This window comes from Brachyistius frenatus, unplaced genomic scaffold (genome assembly GCF_029030835.1).
Source record: "Brachyistius frenatus isolate BFR_SWC_R1_liver_20210118 unplaced genomic scaffold, ASM2903083v1 Contig_271, whole genome shotgun sequence".
Taxonomy (NCBI): domain Eukaryota; kingdom Metazoa; phylum Chordata; class Actinopteri; family Embiotocidae; genus Brachyistius; species Brachyistius frenatus.
Genome location: NW_027210870.1, coordinates 233,191 through 249,699, shown reverse-complemented (window position 1 = coordinate 249,699; position 16,509 = coordinate 233,191). Strand labels below are relative to the sequence as shown.

Here is a 16,509-nt window from a genome sequence, read left to right as displayed (position 1 = left end):
GCACATCAAACCTCCGCGTTTGCGGCGTACAGGGTGCTCGCACACAGCATGTTTGTCCTTTTGCACAGTACAGGTAAGGGGAAGTGGGTAAGATGAGAGGGAATTGTTCTGATTTCCTGTTTTGAGTGCAGAACTAGCAGCGCTCCTCCCGAGCGTGCAGCAAACATCAGCTTCAGGTTTCAGGAGGAACGTCACCAGACCAGATGAGGGTTTTTTTTTAACTCCGTCTGTCTGCTTCTTTTTTTTTTTTTTGGATTGCCTCAGATGGAGGTGTAATGATCACATTTTTGATAGTGCTTTAGTTGTAAAGTGAAAGAAGTGCCTTTGCACTAAGACCGATCATTTTTTTTTTTTTTTTGGTGCCTGTGCGGTTGGCGCTTCCTTCAAGTGAAAGTACCAAAACCGCAACCACAGAGATACAGGTGTGCAGGAGACTGCAGATCTCTATGAAGACAGGGGAGATAAGGGGAGGGGGAAGGGGAAGGAGGGTTTTGGTTAGCTCTGCAGAGGTCCTCGTCTGCCGTCCAGGCCAACAACGACTGAGTAGTGTAGCAGCACAAAAAACAACAACCACACAGCAAGTGAACAACTCGCAGTAAGAACAAAACCTTCCACTAAAAGCCGTATATATATTTTAAAGTCTGTGACGCTTCGATCGATCGTAGCGACACTATCGAAGACGAGTTTTCCCTGAAATAGCTCATTTGCATGCTCGATGCTACTTCTCAGTTTGTCCACTTTCATGGAAACATGATTCATGGTGTTTAACAACAACTGAAAACTGATCAAAACCGCCAAAACTTTCATAAATAACATCTTTAAAAAAAAAAGACAAAAAACAAAAACCTGCTGTATATTTGCTTGTGCATAGAGGGAATGCCATAATCCTTCAAAACAGAGACGGATAATAAAGGAATTTGAAACTAACAACAGGAAGCGGTTATGTGTTTATGTATTTTTTCAACTTAGTGGTCAGTCTGTATCTTTCTTGAGTTCAAACACAAACATGTAACGTCGGACGCCACCGGAGTCTGAACTGATCTAATGTACATACTTTAACTGCGTGGTGTATTCTACGCAGAAGTAATTGAAAGAAGTATTTTAAAAAAAAATTTTTTATCCGTATTTCTTTTATTTAAGTTTGAGTTTGTGGCGCTCCGAGTTCATCACGTGATGTTCGAGGGCCAAGGAACAAAAAGGGTTTCGGTGAGTTGTTTTTTTTACCCCCCTTCATTTCAACAAAGGGAAATCACCATCAAACGCTGGCATTCATCTCATCTGAGCTCGGTGGCTTTACCTGCAGTGAACTCCTCGGAGGCAACATGACAGCTGTCAACGGTAAGTAACTTATCAGGTTTTAACAAAGATGCCTTTAAAAGGAGGATGTTTGTGATGTGGTGAATGAAAGCACAATTTAAAAGAACATTAAAAAAATTATTGTGTTTAACAAAAATTTTAATGTAATTTTTGTTGTTGTTGTTTTAAAAAAAAAAAAAAACAGTGTGTCTACTAGAGAGTGATAACACGGTCCAATACTCCTACTACTGCATGTTTAAAATTCACGTGGAAGTGAGATTATTTCATTACAGTGTTTGTCAAAAGTGTCTCGTCTTTTAAAGACTGAAAGTCAGACACCGGGGACGGCGCACGCCGTGGCCACGCAGACGTGTCCTGTGAGGTGCTCCGCGTGTATTTTTAAACCAACGTGTCTCAAGACATTTATCAGCCAACGATGTATTTGAAGTAACTCAACCGACCACAATCGCCGCTGAAAACCAGAATAATAGCAATGGTGGTATTTTAAACACATTTCTGTTAAACAATTGTAAGTGAGATCGAACAAACACGATCGATAAAAGTTCTCTGCCTGATAGTGCAGCCTATGCCAACATGTAATAAATTATATTTGTAAGGAGGCAGTCGGTGACTGCATGCTTTATGACTCATTACTACAGTTGAGATTGTTTTGATAAAGAATAAGGAACTGAGTCCCTTTTTCAATGAGCACATTTTCCACCAGCCAGACAGGAAGTCTCACCAATCATATAAAAAATAATAATAATAATAATAATTATAATAATAATTTTTTTTAAATGAGCACATAGTAAAACAGCCACCTGATTACAGTTCAGATGAAGGACTTCTAAAATTAAAATTTTTAGTTGCCAACGAGACCCAGTAGCGCCTCCTAGAGCTCAAAGAGAGGATGGCAGGATACTGCTTAGGTCAGGTGGTTTCGGGGCTTTACCAACTACTTTGCTTGCCATTGACACAATCCTGGAGAGTCGGTTCTCAGATCTACAACTTTGTACAACCCCGTTAAAAATGTCAATAAAAGGAGAATGCAATGATTTGCTAATCATGCAAACCCATATTTAAAGTGCTCGCTTTTATCCGCTTCTGATTACAGTCATGATTGTCTTGGAGAAAGATGCAGAAAATGTGACCATCATGAACTACTCGGATTACGCCTATAACTTCTCCAGCTTCGATTACGACGGCTTTCCCGAACTGTGCTTGAAAGAACCCAACCGCCAGTTCCGCCTCTGGTTCATGTCGACCTTCTACACCGTCATCTGCCTGCTGGGGCTGGCGGGAAACCTGCTGGTCATCCTCACCGTCTTCCACTTCAAGCGGCTCAGGACCATGACGGACGTTTACCTGCTCAACTTGTCCTTCGCCGACCTGCTCCTCGCCCTGTCGCTCCCCTTCTGGGCGGCCAACTCCATGGCGAAGTGGATGCTGGGCCTGATGCTGTGCAAGGCCATCCACACGGTTTACAAAGTCAGCTTCTACAGCAGCATGTTCCTGCTCTCCTTCATCAGCGTGGACCGCTACTTCGCCATCTCCAAAGCCATCTCCGCTCACCGCCACCGCTCCGAAGCGGTGTTCGTCAGCAAGGTGTCGTCCGCCGTCATCTGGGTGATGGCGCTGGTCTTTTCCATACCGGAAATGGTGTACACCAACTTAAACAACAACACCTGCACGCCCTTTTCCAGCTCTTCGGACCCGCTCCGGGTCAGCATCCATGTGAGCCAGATTGTCTTGGCGTTCATCGTCCCCCTCCTCATCATGACCTTCTGTTACAGCAGCATCGTCCACACCCTCTGCCAGGCTCGCGGCTTCGAGCGGAACAAGGCCATCAAGGTCATCCTCGCCGTGGTCGCCGTCTTCCTGGTCTGCCAGATGCCGTACAACGTGGTCCTGTTTTGGACCACGATTGTCACCGCGAAAGGAGGAACCGAGGACTGCAGCTACGAGAACAATCTCCTGTACGCCACCGACATCACCCAGTGCGTGGCCTTCCTGAGGTGCTGCCTGAACCCCTTCGTCTACGGCTTCATCGGCGTGAAGTTTCGCCACGACCTCATGAAGCTGCTGAAGGACTTGGGCTGCCTGAGTCAGCAGAGGTTCTTCAAGTACACCTGTGGCAGGAGGAGGAGCTCGGCGGCCACCGACACCGAGACCACCACCACGTTCTCCCCGTAGAGCCGGTTCGGCGTGGACGATCCGTCCTCCCGGACCACACGCCGGATGTACGTCTCAGATAAAGGACACATTTCATATGTACATAGCCGAGATCATCACATACACGGAAAGTTGGGTGGTTTTGCCATTTTTGTCTTTGTTTTTACTCATTAAACGGAAACTTTGGGTATTTTTTATTTTTTTTTTGCATATGTACAGTATTTCGACGACTTCTTGGTGTTCTACTGTCTGTTAATCAAACATATACAAACATTGAACTCTTCAGAAATGTTTATTTGTTCTTTTCTGCATTGTGTTATTTGCAATATTGTACGATATAAAAAAAAAAAAAAGATTAAATTGACTGAAACACACTTCAGATGTACTGATTATATCAGCATAAAAACAAGAATTAATGTTGATTGAAAAAAAAAAAAAGTAATTCGTTTTGGGAACTAGCTTTTTGTATACTGGGTAAGTAACCAAGCAACCATCTCGGTTAACCAAGATAAACAATTCAGAATTATGAAATACTAAATCAAGTTTGGGGAAATTGGTCTTCACATTTGTTATGAAGTTTTTGGACATAATCCCGGTGATAAATTAATTTTCCACGTGAAACTGGAGTCGAAATGTACTCTTGAGCCTCGTTCAGATTGCCAGCCAAAATCCATTTCTTGTCATATCCAAATTTTATTATAGAGCGATGTTTTAAAGTCTGGACAGAAAAAAAAAAAACCACATGAAATATGATTTTTGCAAATCGGATCCAAACAACATCTGGAGGTGGTTTGAAATGGGATTCCAGTCGTATCTCTACGGACGCGTCTATGTCAGTCTGTCCCAAACATCTGACCTGAAAAAACGAATGCGATTAAACCGTGTGAACGAAGCCTAAAAATCTAGAGGAACTATTTCACCCCGACCAATCAGGACACCTCAGGAGAGCCGTCTCCGTGCCGCACTGCTAACCGGACAGAAACTTGCCAAAACTCTGACTGCATTCCTGTTCACTGCCTTCAGCTCCCTCCAGCCAACTTTTTCAGAAGCCACTTGTAATTGATGAGATTGCGCAACAGAAAAAAAAAAAAAAAAAAAGGGATTGTTCACAATAACATGGGCGAGCCACTTCAATTGAAGTTTACAGCTTCAGTTGCAGAATTAAAAGTGATGATGTGTCAAGGGGACAGTCAGACTAATGGGTGTGTAATTGTTGTACAGCTGACTGTGCTCATTTTAAAACATATTTCCCCACTCCTCGGCTATAGTGGGGAAGTCACTTTATAAGAAATTTTTTTAATAATTCATCGTACTGATGTAGAAACTGTTATCTGTAAATGTGCGCAGCCAAGTACAGTTTAGTTGTGTAAAGTCAAACCACAAAGACAAAAAAAACAAAAATAGCCCTGGAGTCACACACACTAATGTGACATCATCAGTCGGAGCTGCAGGGGTTAGTGATCCTTGCTGCTGATTGGCTCCCTGGGAAAAGGGTTGGGATTTGATTAATAAAAGCATGTAGCACACGAAAAGTAAATCAGTGAACGGTGTGAGTGAGTCAGCATTACGGCGACAGAATCCCAAAACACAAGAGAATAAAAGGTAAGATGACTTCTCTTTATATACATGTATTACAAACAGCACACCGGTTGCAGTAAAATGTGCACGATCAGTCAAAGTATCAGCAACAAGGATGTATTTTTTTATGAGATTGCATGTTCCTTCATGTTTACTATCAGCTGTAAAATTCGTTGCAGGAACAAAAGCAAATACCGATAATCATTATTTTCTGAAATATAAAAAAAAAAAAAAAATCACTGCATGACCTGAAAGTTGCACGTCAGCTCGCGCGCCAATCGTACTTTTGTGAAAACCTCTCGCAAGTAGAAAAATATGATCATTAATCAGAATTTTTCCTGTTTTCTTTCGTTTACTCCCCAAAATGCTGCTCTCACTCCTAAAGTTGTGTCTGTTGTAGGAAAACACTGTCGTAGTCACGGTAACGGGCCGTCACCTGGGTGACTCACCGAGCACCACGCCCTGTCTGGGACACGGCGGAGGAGGCTCAGCGTGAGCTGATCCTCGCCCACGTTACGTTATCGCACGGCCTTCACGAGCGGCTGACATGCAGCGTTTACTCAGCCAGAGTCATCAATCAGAGAGGTTTGAAACGCGGATTGAGAAACATGTTGGAAGCCTGAGGTCGGAATATACTGATTTATACACTGGAGGAAAAGTAAAATACCGTTTGCTTTCTGAATCACAGCGGTGAGCGTCAGTATTCTGGCACCGAGTTCACAGCGGTGAACTCACCGCATGTAAAACGACAACAGGCCGTGTATAAAAGTGGACGTCAACTTCTCTCGTGAAATACAAAGTCAATACATTTCGGTGTTGTTTGCTAAAGGTCACTCCTTCTTATTAGTTTTCATCTGAAAAATAATCCGATCGTTAATCAGATGTTAGGCTTAAAAAAATAAATAAAAAGCCACGTTTCGGGGGTTTGTTTGATCGACAGGCCAGTGGCGCAGCCAGGTTTCCGCTATATATTGTCCTCGGATTCCCGATTAGATTGAGCCCAGCGCGTCCAAATATGGTCACATCTGGCTCCAAAAAAAAAAATAGCGAAACGCGACGGACAAATTCTAAACTCGAAGCTTGACAACGGCCCGTTACAAAACAACTGTGACGTCATCGCTGTTGGTGGCTTGAAAACAACGCTGTGGGATGGCAAGGACAAAAAAAGCTTCCATTCATGCTCATCAAAATTTGGCAGCTGCAAATTCAAACTAAAAGCATTTACCAAAAGACAAAAAAGACAAACTCAAGGTGGGCGTTTCAGTACGGAGAACGCCATCGGCTAAAACGCACTAAGAACCTGTGAAGAAGAGCCTGCGATGGGTTTTTGATTGCAGACGGGACAAAAGCGAGGCTGTTATTTCAACGCAGAGTGAATGAAACCGATCTCTCTCTCTCTCTGTCTGTCTCTGTCCTTTGTCCGCCCGTCTCTGCTCGTCCCAGAAGACCGCGAGCTTAACATGATGCCTGCAGCCGAAGGCATGTCCCACACGATCCCCACTCACGTTCTGAGAGTGGGTCAGACCATCCGCACGGGCTCGGCGTCGGAGACCAACAGTCACCATGACGACCTCGAACTCGACATTTCCCTGGAAAATCTCAACCAGCTCATCCTGGAACTGGACCCGACATTTGAGCCCATCCCGCTCAACAAAAGTCCGTCGTGTGCCAGCACCCCCTCAGGTACGGTACGACTGTAAAGCCGCTCTATGGAAGCCTTGTTTTAATTCCACACTATCCAAAAACACGCATCTCTTTATTATACCGCAATATTGTATAAATTCAGATGTCTTTTTTTTTTGGAGGGTGGAGGTGGGGGGGTTATAAAGCAGGTTTAGATGCTACATAAACACTGTGAGAATCTCAAAACATTCAGTCCACGCAACTGTGGCATTTGGACTTTTGCGAGATTGTGATGTCACAAACCCGCGCTCAATGTCTGACCTTTTACGCGGAGCGGTCGTTTCGTCGCAGAGCTAGCAAAACACAAGACCAGAAAAACCTTCAGCCGATCAGAAGAGAGGCCGTTGAGCCCAATTCAGACCAAATTTTCACATTTTCAACTATTCAGCATTTTCCAGTCTGCAACACTCACGCCGGTTTCACCAGAGCGACCAGACGAGACAGTGTAAAATCTGTTTTTTCTTTTTTAACTGCCGGCTTTTCAGGCTTTTTTTTCGTTGCCGGACAGAAATATTAGCGTCTTAAAACATGAATGGGGACTGTGATAGTGAGTTACTTGCAACAGTTGCATTTTTTTAGTCGTGATAAAAAAAAAAAAAAGACGACATTTTAAAACAGCAGAGAGCTGAACGACATCATACCAAGCGGTCTGTGCATATTTATGCCGTAAACTCGAGACAGAAGTTGTCCCCCGTCTTTTTCTAGTCGTTTAGAGGAGTCTTTTCCCGCAACTTAAACCAAAACAGTTTTGTCCTGTCGTGAATCTTTGGTCCAACCACAAGACTGTTCTTGGTAGAGCTAAAAAAAGCAGCTTTTTTTTTTTTTTTTTTTTTTTTTAGGACTTAAATCCACACAAAAAAAATGTAAAAGATATGTCAAATTTGGGACCTTTAAAAGCACAAATTTAACAAAAGTCAGCCTTCAAACTCCAAGGGTGTGACACAGTAAAAAACAAAGTCACACTCGCCATGCTAAACAAACATTAAAGGTAGCCTGGGGCTTTGGAAATCTATCCACCCTTTTTTCTTTAGATACCGTTAATACTTCGAATCATGTGGTAATCGGCTGCTCGGCGATGACTGCCCAGACCTGCTGCTGCCACACCCTGCATGTGTTTGACTGCAGACAGAAGAGCTCAGCAAGTCATCGGGGTGGTACCGGCGGGCCGTGTCTTCACACTCATCACAAAGTGTGTACACAGGGTGTAGGATTTCCTGTTGCTCAGCTTCTCTTGCAAGATGTTGGTCTTGGTGTTTATGAAACTGAGGGGTCGTGACTTGTCGAGATGAAAAGATTTGAAGGAAATCAAGCAGCAGTGATGAGAAATCAGACAACTTTCGGGTAAAATAAAGAAAAAAAAGAAAAAGTGGAATCGTGCGCCGTGTTGAAGAGCTTTTCATTTCCACAACAGCGTGTCCTGTTGTAAATCCACTCGCGGGCAACGTCCCTGCATTCGGTCCGGTTCTCGTCGATCCGTACGAGCGTTCGTCATCCTGATGTAACTTCGGTTGCAGAAGCCTCCCGTCTGGAATCACACACTGACTGAAGGCTTCGGTGTTTTCCTGAAGGCATAAACTGTCTCGGTGCCAATCAATACAGCCACGAACAAGCCGAGACGCCTCTCTGGTATCCTAGCAAAAGAAACAAAAGCACCAGTCGAATCGTTTCAGTTTGGGGGGGGATCTCCCGTTCTGCGCAGGCAGGTACCTGCAGGAGAGCTATGAATGTCTTCTTCGAGGTGCATTGTAGCACCTGCGTGTTCACATACGGAGGCCAAACCCATTTCGCCGGCATAAAAAACAAAAACAAACCACAAAGTCGCAGACATCTCGGAACATGCAGGGGTTGTTTTTCGCCGAGTTCATCGGTGCCACACGGTTCATGATATTTAAAATTTTTGCTCTCTGTCCCTTTGTGCTCAGACGACGAAGCCTCCGACTGCGTGCTGGTCCCCACAAGATGTCCTCCCAGGTCGTCGCCCACGGCGGTGCTGTCCGTGTCCCCCAGTATACCCATCCCGGCGCAAAGCCGCCTCTGCTGCAGCCCTAACGGCTCGCTGGTGTTCTCCAGCTCCCCGACATCCAACCGGCCTCCGCTGCCCTGCGGGAGCGTGCACCGGCGAAACCCCTCGCCGAAGCACGACGGAGGCTACTCCCAAGGTTCCCTCCGCCTGTCCAACCCCAACAGGAACAGCACCATCTCGCTCCTCTCCACCTCCGACTGCTCGGACACCAGCTACATCCTTGGCAGGTAACGATTAAAGCGACGCCCCGCCTTTAAACGAGGAGGAAAATGTGCATCCGACCCCGTGCGGCCATTTGCAGACGTGCTGCAAAACTGCATTTTAGACACTACAATTCTAAAACTACAATTTAAAGGATGCGAGAAATGCTTTTCCTTTTCTGTTCAGTCAACGTTAACCGATTCAGACTAAAGAAATATACAGAAATGGTCTGTACATTTTACAACATTTGCTTTTTTTTTACTGTGCAACAGCAACCTGTCTTTGGCCGGTGAAGATGCCGACTCCCCAGAGTCCATCCCTACATCCATGCCTGGCTCCTTCAGTGACGGGTCCAGGATGAGGCTGTTTGATAGCGGGCACAGCCCGGACAAGCCCCCGCTGACGAAGCGAGGATTCCTACTGGAGTCAAACGGCAGAGGAGCATGGAGCAGTCCCTCCTCGCTCCCCGGGTCACCGTCCGATATTCCCATCCTGCTAGTCAACGGTGCACTACAGCCGGATCTGTACGGTCAGCTCCCCGGGTTGGATATGGACTTGATCCAGAACTACCCCGTGTCCAACTCGAAGTCCAGCTCGGGTGTCCAAGCGTTTTTTAACGGCAGCAAGCCGTCGATGAAATTTGTCATGGACACCTCAAAGTTTTGGTTCCGCCCGCACATCAGCAGAGCAGAAGGTGAGACGGCTTTATTCGAGCTCACAAGTTATTCCATCATTCAGGATCTCCGCCTGGCCACAGTTATTTCAACCGATCGTCATTTTTGCATAATCATTAAAAAAAATTGTTTTCATTGATACGTATAAAAACAGCTGCAATTAAATGAACAGAAACCTCATGTTTCCATCAATATTTCCACATTGTTTTCCACCGTTTGAGGTTTGACTGGCACTCTTTTAATGTCATCACCATCGTGACGCCCTCTTCTGCTACTGTGGTTTAAAGGCACACGAGTGTATAATTAGCGCCACCAACTGTTTATCTTGAAGCGTTTAACTTTTACAGTCAACTGACCACATTTTAGTCAGCATCGGTTGGCAATAACATCACAGATTTAGTTGCCAAACACCACAAATTGGCTCCTCTTGTTCTAATACATATGCAGTATTAAACTGTGTACGTAGCACCAGATAAACATGAATTGTCAGCCATCTCAAGTTTTTTTCTGCGATGTTTTCCTTCTAGCTGAAGCTCTGTTAAAGGACAGGGAAGCTGGGACGTTCATGGTGAGAGACAGCACCTCTTACAGAGGCAGTTTCGGTTTGGCCATGAAGGTGGACCAACCCTTCACCGACTTTACTACCGCTGCTGCCTACCCAGGTAAACTTCCACTCGTAACCGCATGTGTGCTTTTGAGTCACATGCCACTATAAAAAAATAAAAGTCTGGTTTTTGGTAAGTTGCAGGAAATAGGAGGCCTTTAAAAGCCACAATAACAGACAAACAACGGTGCCATCATTTGTCTGTACAAGAGCCACGAGAGGCAGAGAGGGGAAAAGCGTATCCAACTCTGCCAATGTGAAAGAACACGTCTGACGATATCCAGCTATCTTTGGCCCGGCAGCAGACAGTGCTGTTATTTTTTTCCACCCACAGTGCACCTTGTGTAAACACAAAAGAAAACCAGCTGTTTATGGCGCTGTAAGCAAATCAAAGAGGCAAGAAAATGGACCACACTCACGAAACAATTCTGATGTTTAGTTGATCAAGCCGTCAAGGAATGCAGGATATGAAAGACATGTGAGCACTGTGCTGAGACCCTTTCACCACGCAGGCTCACGGTATGTTGTGTCTACTCAGTTATCCATCAACAAGGAGAAGAAACGCAGTTATCGTTGGTCCAGGGAAGTCAAAATATTGTCTTTTCCTGCCTTCCACGAACAATTTGCAAACTACAAATATACCCAAACAGCCAGAAAAGCCAAAAGCTTTGCATTCAAATTTAAATAAGATTACTACACATAAAAATACGCAACCGTGCTGAGTGTGTGTGAAAGCTTACACGTTAAATATTTTCTTATGAGTTCCGTGACTTCATGAAACTGGTAATGAAAATGGGCAACACAATCTGTTTTGTGTGAGTTTCAGGATTAGGTTTTTGCAATACATTGTCTACTACCATTTTTAATGGTAAATTAAGAAATGAGACTTTACTGACACCCAACAGGGGAAATTGCAGCAGTAAAAAAAGGAGTGAATAAGTCATTAAAATATACAAAACAAAAGAAGCGTTAATACATACTCTTAAAAAAACTTAATTAAAAATATTGGAATTTCACTGAAAATTCTATAACGATGAATGAGACAATAATAACAAAAAAAAAGAAAATGATAAATAAATATGACAGTGACGATATATATATATATATATATATATACACACATACTTTACATATAGAGCAGCTGTGATGTTAAGTGGTAGTTGATGATGAAAGAGACAACAAGCATTAAATAAATTATTGTTGTGAAGTCTGACTGCAGAAGGGATGAAGGGCCTGCAGTAATACTCCCTTTTACACCGAGGGTGAGTTCATCACTGACGAGCCCACAGCCTCGTACGAGGGATGACAACTGTTGTCCAAGATGGAAGACGGCTTGTCATAAAATATTGTAAACGTGGGACTGCACACTCCAAAACAAATCGCAGCCTCCTCAACCGACGGAGACAGCATCGGCCCTTTTAAGTACAGATCATCTGTGTTATTAGTCTATTTCACTGTTGAGGTGAACATCCAGGTACTCGTAACCCTCTCCCACCGTCTCAATTTCCAATCCCTGGATGTTCTCTGTCGTGCTCTGGGCCCTCTGGGACTATCTCCTTTGTCATGTGAGGCTGGGAACCCTGCAATGCAGCAACTTCCAGGGCCTCTTTGTCACAACTCTTTTTACATATCACTACTATATCCTGCAGAGGATCTTCCCTGACATTTGTCCTCGTATCAAAACAGGAGACAGCAACTCAGATGTCATCAGACACTTCCTCATCGAGTCATCAGCTAAGGGCGTGCGCATCAAAGGCTCCTCTCAGGAACCCTACTTTGGTGAGTCAAATAATACATTTTCCGACAATTTCCAATGAACAATTTCCTCGCCTAATCAGTCTGAGCGGACATCCCGCCGGCCCCGATGACGACATGAGCAAAGCCCGTCATGTCTGTTCCTCTGCAGATGTGGGTGGACACCCGCGGATGAATCCTGTATTCTCACACCCACAGAGATGTGTTTTTTTGTTTGTTTGTTTTAAATGTATTTATTCCAGAATGAGTGCTCAACCAACAGCTGTGATTTTGTTCAATGTCTTTGCAGGTAGTCTGTCTGCTCTGGTCTACCAGCACACCATTACCACTTACGCTTTACCCTGCAAATTACTGCTCCGCTCGCAAGGTGACTAAAACCTCTCACCGCCTCACCGCCACTTGGTGTTTGAGAAGGAAAGACAGAAAAATGAACAACTTCATCTCTTATTTTTTGCCCACACAGATCTGAGTGCAGCAGACGAGAGGGCAAACGAAAAAGCACCAACAGCGGACAAGCGCAAAACAGGTGAGTCAAAGCACCAAAAAAATAAAATATAAATCGCATCAAAGTTTGTCCGCATCTAAAGTGTAATGCAAAGTTTTACATGACATTTAATTCTTCAGTAAAGAGCAAATAAATGAACACTGCAACCGTAAAAAGAAGATTATCAACAACTGCTGATAACACTGTGTGAAAGGACACAAATAAACAATTAACAAGACATTTAAACTTATCCAAACAAATTCTTCAGAGTAGTTTAATTATATTCTATATTAAATTATATGTTCTTATATCTTATTGTTCTGAAGTCGGACATGTTGTTTTTTGGTCACGTGGGAAGAGAAAAAAAAAATGCTAACTGAATCCCAGAAGCTAAATAAAACTAGCTTTAAGTATTTTGGGACTCCTCCGAGAAAGTTGTCAAGGAGAAATAAATACAATTTATTCTAAATACCGGTGTTTACACTGAGGCTACGTATCTTAAAAAGCTAATTTAATGACAAATAACTGTAGGTTTCGCTCTCGTTTAGCTTCACCGACAAACTCCAGGAGGCTAAACTGAGCAGAAAACGTTTGCACACACACATAAAACACGGAGAACGTTTACAAACACGTACCGTTGTTTCGAGGGTATTTCCACAATCCTTAAAGACTCTTCTGACCGTCTGGATTAAAAATGTTTTCGTCCACTGCGAAATATTAAAAAAAAAAAAAAAGACGTCGCGTCGCTGTTTTATAATCCCGACAGCCGGCGGGCCGCCATCTTTATTTAGGAAACAGAGGGGGCCATTTTGGAGTTTTTCAAAATAAAAGTACTTTCTTACTTTCTGACCTTTAGGTTAGGTTAGGTTAGGTTAGGTTAGGTTAGGTTAGGTTAGGTTAGGTTAGGTTAGGTTAGGTTAGGTTAGGTAGTTACTTTCTTAATCCCCAAGGGGGAATTTTTTTTTCGCTACAGCAGCATGCAGGAAGCAATAAAATAATAATAGAATAATAAAAAGCAATAAAATAGCAGTAAAAAAAAATGTTATATATTAAATATAAAATGCACAGTATATACAGTATATACAGTACAGTATATATATATATATATTATATACAAACAACCAAGAAACACAGACAACAGTGTTATTGTTATGTGATGGATTTTGCCAGAGGTGAGTTATTGTACAGTCTTATTGCGGTCGGCAGGAATGATCTCCTGTATCTGTCCTTGTGACAGCGGAGCTGGAGGAGTCTTTTGGAGAAAGTGCTCCTCTGTCCCTTTAGGGAGTTGAGCAAACAACCTTCAGATGGACAAATGAACAAACAAAAATATACGATTTTTTTTCAAGTTGCTAAAACTATCCTAAATATACACAACTTAACACCAAACATTACCTTAAATGAAGAGAAATAGTTGGTCTAATCACTATACATCTTTTAAATGTATTCATTTATTTATTTGATAAAGGCAGACAAAAAGACAAAAACATTGCTGGTGATGTAATATGGATGTTACTCAACATGTGGTGCTACGATGGTTTGTAAAGCCACAGGATTGATATTGTGAAGGAATGTGTTGGAAGAGCAGAAAAGGAGGGAAAGTAAAAAAAAAAACACACAGACACACATAAAAAACCCTTTTTTATTCACTTTATAGTGTTATATTTCTTCTTTATGTCTTTACATGTATTACAAAAAAAGAGGAGACAGACACTCCATCACACTCACACACATGTTTCTGACTCTCCTCACCTTTTTTAAAACAATAAAATAAAAAATGACAACAAACCTGCTGCGAATTGAGGGAAATATGTTTTAGATCATATCATAGTTCTGTTCTGAAGGAAAAAGACCTGGGCACTTCACTCATGCCAATAAAAACCCAGCTGCAGATGTGAAACTTAAGTGTGCATTAATATATGAAAGACCCAGGAAGAATCTGTAGGGGGCTTCATTTAATTCAATAAAATTGACATCGACAACGTCACATTTATGTGCATTCAGCTTCTATTTATTACCAAACTAACACAATGTTTTGTCTTCTCCGTAGCTTGTAATTTCATGTATCTGAACACCGTCCCCTGCGAGATGCTGACGGGCCCCTGTGCGATGCAGAGGGCCGTGTCCTCGACGCTTGGGAGGGCCTCAGCTTCCATTGCACCCACCATCGTCAACCTGAAAGCGTCTCTAAAGGGTGTCACGCTGACGGATATCAACAGGAAGTAAGAGAAGACACATTCTGAGATTTGATGTTTTTTTGGTGGTGAGGTGTGGTTTGCGTGCAAAACATTAAGAGCGCTTTTGTCTTCGCAGGACCTTCTTCCGACGCCATTACCCCGCTCACCTGCTCAGCTACAGCGGAGAGGATCCCGACGAGCGACTGTGAGTGTTACAATGTGGATTCAGCTTGAGAACGATACACATTACTGTCGCAAAAAAACAAAAACAAAAAAAACTGAGTGCACTGAGGTTAAAACACTCTTTCATGTGAGTGTAGAGCACATTAATCACCTCAGGTTTTCCGAGCTTTGGGTGCAAATACTTTAAACCTCACCACATAACAAAATGCAGGTGTAACTGATCACATTTAGGTGAGCCTGTGAGTGTTGAAAGCGAGTGAGCATTACTCAGTAAGAGAGGCCTGAAGTGAATGCAGTGATATGAATTCCAGCTGTGCTTTTTTTACAGTCTATAGTTGGTATTTTTCTAATCTTAAATGTCTTTCTGTCTCTCACAGTTGGATGAAAGGTTCCAGTTTTGCAGCAAGGTAACCTCCACTTCCTCTAATTTATACTTCCAATGTAAACGTTCCTGTTTTGTTGCGTTACTTTAGATCTAATCTGTTGTCGCCCTCCCCCCTCTACCCCCCCCCACACCCCACACCCCTCCTCCCACTGACAGGATGTTTGGCTTCGTGGCGAAGGGCGTGGAGGCCGGCATGGAGAACGTGTGCCATGTCTTTGCAGAGTACGACCCCCTGCAGCCCTGCGGCGCGGTCATCGAGGTCATTCAGGCGGCCATCGCCAAGCCGTAGACGCGCAGGAACCCCGAGACGACATGATGCAGCTTCGAAAGGGGCTCCGAGGGCCCGACGCGCGCAGGACCCGTCCAATAATGTGTCAAAACTGCTGTCGATAAACCAGACTAGTTCATGTGTGCTGGAAAAATCTGACTTAGATGGGAGGACAAAGACTCGGATGATAAAAAACAGATGTAATTGTGTTATAAATATGAACATACACATGACTGAACATCTGTCAAGCGAGAACGCAAAAGGCAAAATAGGATTATAATTAAATGATGCACTATAGTTATGTAAAACTTTATGTAACCAGCTTGTAAAAAATGCTCAACTTAACATTAATGTGATGTTAATTTAGTCAAGAACTGGAACTGCCAGGAGATCTTAGATGTGATCCAAACTTCGCATTTTTAAAAATCAAGATTAAAAACATTTCTTTTTGCACTTTATGTCTCGAGCTTACAGCTAATATCTACTGGCAGTTTATGATTTATAGTGTTGCAAACTATACTTTAACTATGTTTCTATTCCATTGCATGCACTCTGTATTTTCTTTTAAATTCATGTCCCTTCATAACTCTCTATTTTATTAATATCTTTGTGACCATGCACTGATTTTGAATCATATTTATTGTATCATATCTATGTGAAGCACAATGATTAGTCCCTGTGTACAAAATGTTCGATACAAATATAACTGCTTGGTAGAAGACTGCCCAAAGTATAATTTCAATGTAAATTGTTGTTGCTTATGCAGAATGATTCCTATGATTTCTACGATTAAACTGAGGGGAACATCTGCACTATAGACTGGAAGAAAACCCAATGAACTACTGATACGTCCGTTCATTTCACAGCCGTAACTTTGAATGTATTTATTATACTGCACTGTAAAACCTTTTCTTTATATGCATGGATTTGTAATATTGTTATGATAAGAAAAATAAACCTGACCTGTAAACACAAAGAAAAAACATGGAGGTTCATTTTTCTTTTTTAATGAATGAAAACATTTCA

General features: G+C 42.9%; 2 protein-coding genes across 3 annotated transcripts; both read left to right on the top strand.

The window, feature by feature from the left end:
- Positions 1–1,223: 1,223 nt before the first annotated feature.
- Positions 1,224–3,842, top strand: ccr7 (chemokine (C-C motif) receptor 7). Its single transcript, XM_069721705.1, has 2 exons — positions 1,224–1,338; positions 2,411–3,842. Exons 1-2 carry the CDS (start codon positions 1,323–1,325, stop codon positions 3,487–3,489), a joined length of 1,095 nt encoding a protein of 364 aa, XP_069577806.1. The 5' UTR covers positions 1,224–1,322; the 3' UTR covers positions 3,490–3,842.
- Positions 3,843–4,900: 1,058 nt separating this feature from the next.
- On the top strand, positions 4,901–16,467 carry LOC138634649 (tensin-4-like). Of its 2 annotated transcripts, XM_069721701.1 has the most exons (12): positions 4,901–5,070; positions 6,490–6,729; positions 8,652–8,979; positions 9,226–9,647; positions 10,155–10,289; positions 11,918–12,010; positions 12,276–12,353; positions 12,450–12,512; positions 14,521–14,692; positions 14,784–14,852; positions 15,208–15,237; positions 15,372–16,467. In XM_069721701.1, the coding sequence occupies exons 2-12, from the start codon at positions 6,507–6,509 to the stop codon at positions 15,502–15,504; spliced, it is 1,746 nt and encodes a 581-aa protein (XP_069577802.1). In that variant the 5' UTR covers positions 4,901–5,070; positions 6,490–6,506; the 3' UTR covers positions 15,505–16,467. The 2 variants fall into 2 exon arrangements, with proteins under 2 accessions (XP_069577802.1, XP_069577801.1); XM_069721700.1 differs by lacking the exon at positions 4,901–5,070 and having other exon boundaries at positions 5,944–6,729.
- The last annotated feature ends 42 nt before the right edge of the window (positions 16,468–16,509 follow it).